General features: G+C 36.3%; 1 protein-coding gene across 7 annotated transcripts; it reads left to right on the top strand.

Moving 5' to 3' along the window:
• The first annotated feature begins 1,112 nt into the window (after positions 1-1,112).
• On the top strand, positions 1,113-8,857 carry LOC100248405 (uncharacterized). Of its 7 annotated transcripts, XM_059738865.1 has the most exons (5): positions 1,230-1,474; positions 1,721-1,772; positions 1,923-5,317; positions 5,393-5,685; positions 6,534-8,857. In XM_059738865.1, the coding sequence occupies exons 3-5, from the start codon at positions 1,975-1,977 to the stop codon at positions 8,517-8,519; spliced, it is 5,622 nt and encodes a 1,873-aa protein (XP_059594848.1). In that variant the 5' UTR covers positions 1,230-1,474; positions 1,721-1,772; positions 1,923-1,974; the 3' UTR covers positions 8,520-8,857. The 7 variants fall into 7 exon arrangements, with proteins under 7 accessions (XP_010653140.1, XP_010653141.1, XP_059594848.1 ...); XM_010654839.3 differs by lacking the exon at positions 1,721-1,772 and having other exon boundaries at positions 1,192-1,474; XM_059738864.1 differs by having other exon boundaries at positions 1,721-5,317.
• The last annotated feature ends 467 nt before the right edge of the window (positions 8,858-9,324 follow it).

A 9,324-nucleotide genomic window follows, 5' to 3' on the forward strand; every position in this document is an offset into this window, starting at 1 on the left:
TGGCAAGAAAAAACCCTAATTCATTAAAAAAATAAACTATCGTTTTCAATTTTTTTTCTTTATAAATCTTTAAGTTTAAAATTTTTGAAATTAATATTTTTATTTAGATTTTTTATAATACTCCTACATATAATTAATTTAAAAGACAAGATTTGCAAGCAAGGTATATAATTAAATAATAGACATTCCCTTTGGGAAAGAGAAAAGGTTGACAACCAACCACTTTTCCTCTCCTCTCTCTTCTTTTCATACCACACCCATGTTCCTCTTTCTACCGGATCAACTCTTGAATTTTATTTTATTTTTATTTTTTTAGAAAGTTATATAATAATAAGATAATTTTCATAATTATAGTGTGAATAATTATAAAATTATTTTATAAATAATATTTTTAAATAAATATAAATATAAAAATATAACAACTATAATGATTAAGATAAATAAGTTTTAAAAAATCATTTTTTTAATAATTTAATATAAACTAGGAAAATTTCAAGTAACTCATCCAATATCTATGAAACTTATAATCTCAATTGTTTAAAATATATGATAAGGGTACAAATATATAAGTTCAGATATTTATAAATAAAAAATATAATAAGCATTTATAATTTAATTTTATGAAAAAACAATATTTATATGAAAAATGAAAATAAAGTGAACTTGTATCAAAGTGAACTTAAAATAATTTTTTATTTAAAATTATTTATAACTTAGCCGAAAAGACAAAGTGAACTTGTATCAACTTTAAAAATTTTTTAAATCTGCATATTTATATTTATCTCAAACACTTCCCACGAGGAAGAGAGTAAGGTATCTAGTAAAAAAAACTCACCTTATTATCATCTCCAAACACAATAATGGACATTAATTCTTATTCTTCATGTATTTTTTCAAATACACCAAATGTTTTTGAAAAAATTATTAAATACGTCTTATATTTTAATAATTTATATATGGATAAGTCTCATATTTTAAATATTATATATATGAATATTTTTTATCCTTAGTTTTTATAAAATACCGTTAAAAACATAAATCCAATGGCCACCCAATATTAATTATTTCTTCTACTTCCCAAACGAAAATTTAAACAGCATGCCCTAAAAGCTCTGTCATGCAGAGCTTTAGAAAACTATTATATATATATATATATATATATATATTTCCCAAAATAATATGATAAAGGTTTTTTAATTTTATTATTATTTTAAAATTTACAGCTATCCTAAGCTGTTGCTGAGGCAAAAGAATTGAAAAAACAAAAGGAGAGAAAAAAAAGTGTAAAGCAGAGGATTCTATAGCTTTTCAATTTTCTCATTCTCTTTTGCTTTTTTTCCTTCATTTTCCTTCGTTTTCTCTCTCAAGAAAATTCAAGCTGTCTCCAACCCATTAGTTTTCCTCCATTGTTCTCTTCCTTTCTGCAACAGGTGTCTAATTGATCACCATCTTATTGTTCTGAATTTCTCTTGAGGTAGGTTTTTGCTCAGACTACTTTTAATTTTTATTTTTATTTTTTGCCTTTTTGCATGGAGCCTGTTTGGTTGATGAGAAACAAGAAGAAAAATTGAGGAAAAGGGCTATTGAACCATGCAAAATTGGAAATCTGTTTTTTTTTTGGTACTTTTGCTCTGTTTTGTTAGAATCCACGGAAGGGAATTGGATCATGTAAATTGTAAATCTAGTTTACAGGTTTTTTTTTTCCCTTCTGTTTTCTCAGAAACCAAATGGAGTAGAATTGAAGGTGCAAAATAGTAAATCTAGTGTTTCAGGTTTTATTTTATTTTTTATATTTTCTTTATGCTTTGGCTCTGTTTTCTCAGGAACCAAAAAGGAATTATCGTTGTGTTTTTTCTATTGAAACTGATATATTTGTTTGATAGATCTAACGGGTATTTGTTTGGTTTATGCTTCCGAAACAGATTGGAAAGAGAAACAAGTTGTAGAGAGAAAGTGAGGAATAGTGATAGAGAAATGGGTTTTGACGGATTGAAGATTGGAATTCAAATCAAGAGAGGTTTGATCTTTTCAACCAGAATATGTTATAGATCAGTATGTAATCATCCATTTCTGGTGGGTTTTGTGTTTTTCTTGATTTTTCTGTACAGATCATTTCCTTTTGTGTTTTCCATATTGGTGTCATCTTCCCCAGTTTTGGTTTGTACTATTGTTTTGCTTGGAACCCTTTTGAGTTTTGGGCAACCACACATACCTGAAATCGAAAAAGACGTTGAAAAAGAAGTCGAAAAAGAAGAGAAGATAACCCATGAAATTGCAGCTTTGAAATCCCGGTCAGGGGTTTTGGAAGATGCTGTTGTGGTTGAGAGAGGTGAGAGCTTTGGTGTGGATAGATACACAGGAAAAGGAGTGGATGTGGTAGAGAAGGCCATTGAAGATAGGGGCTTAGAGGAGATTGATGTCTGTAAGGTTGAGAAAGGTGATGGTTTGCTTGAATGTGCTCCATTGATTGAAGAAAAATCTCGGGAAATTCATTTGGAGAAGCCGGTGATCGAGGAAGAGGAGGGAGATTTTCATGATTTCCAGTGTGGACCGACTGAGGAAATTCATGAGGAGAAACCAAGGGTTGAAGGTATGTTGGGTGAAAGCGAAGTTGTTGAGAATCACTACACTTTGATTCAAAGTTTAGAAGATGAGGATCATGAAGTGGAAAATGATAAATCGCCAGTTGGGCTTGTGGTTGCACGGATGGGAGATAGCTTGGAATTTTCCCCAGGGTTATCTTGGAAGCATGAGGAGGACAACAATGAGCCTTCGGATTCTGGGTCCGATGGAGGAGAGAGTTCATCTCCAGATGCTTCAATGGCTGATATTATACCATTGCTTGATGAGCTCCACCCACTTTTAGACTCAGAATCTCCTCAGCCTGCTCTTATCTCCCATGATGACTCGGATGCAGCTTCAGAACGGTCTCGTAAGAGTAATGATGGCAGTGCTGAGTCAAGTGAGGATACTGAAAACCAACAAGAAGAAGATGATGTTGATGATGAAGGTGATGACGATGAGGACGATGAGGAAGAAGAGGCACAGGGCAGTAAAGTAGATGAAACTAAATCTGGAATCACTTGGACAGAGGATGACCAAAAGAATCTAATGGATTTGGGAACTTCTGAGCTGGAAAGAAATCAACGACTGGAGAATCTTATCTTAAGGAGAAGAGCACGGAAAAACATGAAAGTGGTGGCTGAGAAGAATCTTATAGACTTAGAAAGTGCTGATCCTCCCTTCTATGTCCCTCCCATTTCAACAACAAGGCGCAATCCTTTTGATAGCCCTTGTGATTCTTATGACGATATGGGTTTACCACCCATTCCTGGATCTGCTCCTTCCATTTTGGTACCGAGACGAAATCCTTTTGATCTTCCTTATGACTCTAGTGAAGAGAAACCTGATCTTAAAGGAGACAGTTTTGAACAAGAGTTCATGGCATTTCACCAGAAGGACATGCTCTTCCGAAGACATGAAAGTTTCAGCCTGGGAGCTTCATCTTTTGGGGGTCCTAGGCACGAGAGGCAACACATCAAATGGAGACCGTATTTTGTACCAGAACGAATGGCTGGGGAAGGGACAAGCTATCCTGTGTTTGAAAGACAATCAAGTGGATTTAGTGATTCGAAGGCAAGCTCTGTCCCTGAAACTGAGTCAGTAAGTTCAGCTGTGGATGAGGAAGATTCCAAGGTAATTGACCAAGATGTTTCTCAGGAAACAGAGGTCATGCCCAACATAGACCATGTATCTGACCATGTTGAAGATGGAAGACAATCTTCTGAAGATTCTGATTCTGAGGAGGGTGACCAAGTCGAGAAGACAGAAATTGATCTTAATGTGGTTGCACAGCCTGCAGATGAGGTAAATCTCCATGAAATTGAATCAAGCTTTGCAACTCCTATAGAATTGGACATGAGTGAAGTTTGTCTGGAAGCAGAAGCAGGTGAAGAGAAATACAGCAGCAGGTCAAGCTCATCACGATCGTCAGAAGTGAGTGACCACAGCTTTGATTTGAAACCAGATGAAGAGTCATCAATTTTGGAGTCAAGGAAAGCTGAGGTTATTGAGGAATCTGGAAATCAAATACAGCCTTCACAAGAAGGGTCAGGTTTCAGTTTTGTTACTGGGATTGTGGTTGAACATCCTCACAAGGAGCCTGTTTATGATTCGAGCCCACCAGCAGTTGAGAAGAATCTCTCTTCTTCATCCATTTCTTCTGATCTGCCAGTAGAAATGTCTGAAATTGGTGTACCTACCACCGCATCATCTGAAACGACTGCTCCTTTGGCATGTAAAGAATCTGAAGTCAGTAAAGAAATCATGGAGGGTGCTTCTGGTAATGAGGAGACATGGGCAACCTCATCGCAACTGCATGTGGTAGATGAAAATGAATCGAGATCATGGGAAGTTAAAGAGATGAGGGAGCATGATGATATAAAGTTTGGGTTCTCAGCAGTTGACCAGAATTCTGATAATCCAATATCTGTGGTGCCCAAGTCTGTGCCTGAGCATGTTTCAACTGATTCAAGTTCATCTGCTTCAGACACTGAATCAGTAGAGGAGGTTGTGATGCATAAAGACGAAAGTTTTCAGCATGAGCAGGATCAAGTTGACCGATTAAATTTTGGTGTGGAGTTTCAAACTAGGGAAGTACACCAAGAGGTGAGTGAGAATAGGGACTTTATGACTTCTAGAGATCTGGATATGCCTTCTGAAAGTACAACATTGTCTGCCATGGAGGAACAACATCCTTCATTGGTGGTTGAGCAAGTTTCAGTGGTTCATCCCAATTTGTCTTCATCGGAGACTAACTCAGTAGAGGAGGATTCAGCAGATGAGGAAGAAACACTGCAATTTGAACATCACCAAGTGCACTCAGCAGGTTATGATGCAAAGATTGGTAATAATCAAGATGTGGATGAGAAGCTGGTTTCTGTGGATGTTTCCAATTTATCTTCATCAGAGACTAAATTAGTGGAGGAGGATTCAACAATAATGGAAGATACTCTTCAGTTTGAACGTAACCAAGTAACTTCTCCGGGTTCTGACGCAATTATTGGTGATCAACAAGATGTGGATAGGAAGCTGATTCCTGTGGATGGTTCCAATTTATATTCATCAGAGACTAAATCAGTGGAGGAGGATTCAACAGTAGTGGAAGAAACTCTTCAGTTTGAACATGGCCAAGTACCCTCACCAGGTTCTGATGCAAAGATTGGTGACCAACAAGATGTGGATGGGAAGCTGGTTTCTGTGGACAGTTCTAATTTACCTTCATCAGAGACAAAATCAGCGGAGGAGAATTCAACAGGTAAAGAAGAAACTCTTCATGACCAAGTACACTCACCAGTTTCTGATGTAAAGATTGGTGATCACCAAATTGTAGATGAGAAGCTGGTTTCTGTGGATGGTTCCAATTTATCTTCATCAGAGACAAAATCAGCAGAGGATTCAACAGGTAACAAAGAAACTCTTCAATTTGAACATGACCAAGTACACTTATCAAGTTCTGATGCAAAGATTGGTGGCTACCAAGATGAGGATGAGAAGCTGGATGATGGTTCTCAAAATGTGTCTCCCCGGGAAATGTCTTTGTCTGAACTGGAGAAATTGCTGCCTTCAGCTCTGTCAGATAAATCTACAGTCAAACCATCTTTGGATGCTCATGAAGAACCCCATGTAAGTTAGGCAACTAGAGAGTATTAAGTCATGGTTTTGTCCCTTTTTTTCCCTTCCATTTTCCTTTTTCATATTTCTTGTGGACTGGTACTTCCTGTGAACTGGCAATTTTCTTTTCCGAAGTATTCTTTGCAAACTGTGATCAATGAGGCATTATCATTATAAGCAGTGTAATTATTTAGACCCTGCTGTAGTGTGGCACAATTATATAGATTGCTTTTCTTCTTGCTTAACTTACTTTGATGCTGACCAAGAAAAAAAAACATGATAAATACTATTTGTTTGGGCTGTTGCATTTACGTTTGATTCTTAATCTGGCACTAAAGTGACAGCTCCATCCTCAGAGTATTTTACTGCTAGATTAATAGAGAGGCATCTCTATCCTAAGAGTGTTTAACTGCTAGATTAATTGAGAGGCAATCAAGCCGAAATATGAAGAGGTTCCTGTATTTATGTCAAACAATGGGAGTGTTGAGTCATTTACCAAACCTTTGGCGTAATTCAATGCTTTGTTATGTGCAAGACTACAAGGCTTGCACACATAATTTTTACCAAACATGAGGGTTAGTTAGGTCTAGCTACACCAGTTGTCTAGCACAAATTTTAACCCTATAGTATTATGTAAAATTCTGTATCAGTTTGGTTGTTTGTTCGTGGCATCATCAGTATGTATGCTTCATTTTGTTTCGATTCACTTGTTCTTTATGTGACATATATTGTATTATCACAGATAAGTTTTACAATTTCGATATTTTTATCACAATATGGTTTTTCATTTCAAGAATAAACCATATTATGTTAAAAAAATATAATAGGGTGGTAACCAGAACGATTCCGATGTTAAACAGGAACCATATATTATCCCGTTGGAGTGTATTGAGGAAGTAGGCATCACCAACAATCTGAATGTGCTGAGGAGCCATGAGCTTGAGGATAACATTTCATCATATCCCTCTCTTACCTCTATCTTGTCTGAGGTTTCGGAGAACAGATCATCCTCATCTGCTGTAGATCCAAAATATGACGCAGTTGATGGAATTGAGATTGACAGCCAGAAACTTTCTGGTTTAGTACTCTTAGATTTTCCAGTGGCAGCGTGTCATGTTCTTGAGGAAAATGTTGATGATGAAGAGGGAGATGAGATAAAGGAGTTTGATGAAGGGTTGTTGGCAGAATTGGATAGAGTTGGTGACTTTAGTGTTAATGGAGTTGGATCGAACTTGAATGAGATTGAAGAGAGAGGCACCCTTCTTATGCCACATGATACTGAAACCAGGACTATTCGATTTGTTGAAGATGATTGTAATGAAGTTGATGAAAGTAAGGTTGTTATTGAAGAGGAGAATGATAAATTTCTAGAAGTCAAAGAGAGTGACTCAGGGTTTCAGTTGTCTAGAGCTAGCTCCATTGAACATGTTGGTTCATTCTCTAGGGAATTTGATGATGGAGAAGTCAAGGATTCAAAGCCCAACCAGGAACCAATTACCAATTTAGAGATGTTAGTTATTGAAGCCCGGTCTCTTGAAGACATTGATTTAGCTTTTAAGGATGCTGAGTCAGTTTCAAAGGAAACTGAAGTTAAGTTTGCAGAGTCCATGCTGCCTGACTTTGACATCAATTCAGGCATGCCAACGATTGAAGCACGGTCTTTTGAAAACATTGATTTAGCTTTGAAGGATGCTGAACCAATGTCAAGGGAAGCTAAAGTTGAGGATGCGGAGCCCACGATACCCGATGTTGAAATCAGTTCAAGGATGCCAATAATTGAAGCGCGATCCCTTGAAGACATTGATTTAGCTTTTAAGGGTACGGAATTAATGTCAAAGGAAGCCATTGTACCTGACCTTGTCATCAATTCAGGCATGCCAATGATTGAAGCACGATCTCTTGAAGACATCGATTTAGTTTTGAAGGATGCTGAGCCACCAATGTCAATAGAAACTGAAGTTGAGGCTTCAGAGTCCACAATACCCGACATTGAGATCAATTCAATGATGCTGGTCACTGAGGCGCGATCCCTAGAAGACATTGATTTAGCTTTTAAGTATACGGAATCAATGTCGAAGGAAACTGAAGTTGAAGGCAACTCCAACGTACCTGAAAATGACATCAATTCCATGGTATACAAAAATGATGTCAATTCTGAGATGCTAGTGATTGAAGCCCGATCCCATGAAGACATTGATTTAGCTTTCAAGGATACCAAATTAATGTCAAAGGAGACTGAAGTTGAGATTGAGGAGTCTAAGGTACCCGTCCACGAGATCAGTATGGAGATGCCAATTATTGAAGCACGATCCCTTGAAGATATCGATTTAGCTCTAAATGATGCTGAACCAAGGTCAAAGGAGTCATTTCCCGACCTTGAGATCAATTCGGTAATGCCAGTTCTTGAAGATCGATCTCTTGAAGATATTGATACAGCTTGCAAGAAAAACATTGAAGAAGAAGGTGAGAAACCTATCTTTGTGGAGTCTGCACTATTTCCAAAAGATTTGGAGCTGCCAGTTCTTGAAGCAAGGGCAATTGACGATATTGATTTGAATTTCAAGCAACTCCATGGTGGAGTAGATCTTGAGAAATCCATCGTTTCCGGTCCAATTGATGGAAAACCCTTTGTTGAATCCAAATATCTGGGGGAAGAAACAAACTTAGACCTACAAATGGTAGAAGCAAGATCACTAGAAGATATTCTCAAGGCTCTAAAGCAAGCCTCAGAAGGTAATGCAGTAGACAAGGGGAGTTCCTCCAAGGAAAATGAATCCAGAACCGAAGAATCTGGCACTCAGAGCACAAGTGCCGCTCAGACACTAGACCATTCAATTGGAAATTGAGGATGTGGGGTTTGACAAGAAATGGTCTAACTCCAGGTCTGATTGAAGATGATAAAGAAACAAGAAAATAGTGGATTGGATTTCGATGTTCTTCCAGTTTTTTTGTACGCGATTACCATTTTTTCTTGGTTTTGATTTGCCTGTATCTTTAGGTTTCAAGCAGCGTTTTGGTTGATTGATGGCTTCAAGAATGAGTTTTTGGTTTGATTTCTTGAAGTATGAAAATTTTCCTTGTATTTCTAAAAAAGTAAGTAGTTTGAGGAGTTTGTAGTCTGGCTGTATTGAGTTGCATATTGTAAATTTGCATTTTGTGAATGTAGAAGTGATTGATTTGAGTATTTTTATAAATTATAACCAAGAAAAAAAATATATATCTTTGTAAGATCAATAATTTTAAATACATCATAACCACCCATTTCTTATAAAATAACCATCCATTTCTTAAAGTTTTTAATTTGAATAATTTATAATTTTCTCCAATATCTCAAATGTAATTTGACTTTATTTCTTATACTTTTAATTTCAATATTTTATAACCATCCATTTCTTAAGCTTTTAATTTTAATGATTTATAATTTTCTCCAATATCTCAAATATATTTGGACTCTATTTTATAAAACTTGACAGTTTCTTGACAAAATGTGGGAAAGGGGTGGGTGTGGGATTTAAGTTTATACATATTAATGAAAAATTAAAATAAAAAGATTGTGGGACGTATCACATCATTTTTACTTCAACAAAGGAAATGGATGATACTCAAAATTAATAAAATGTATCACTTTCATTCAAATTTGAAATTTCTCAA

This window comes from Vitis vinifera, chromosome 8 (genome assembly GCF_030704535.1).
Source record: "Vitis vinifera cultivar Pinot Noir 40024 chromosome 8, ASM3070453v1".
Classification (NCBI taxonomy): domain Eukaryota; kingdom Viridiplantae; phylum Streptophyta; class Magnoliopsida; order Vitales; family Vitaceae; genus Vitis; species Vitis vinifera.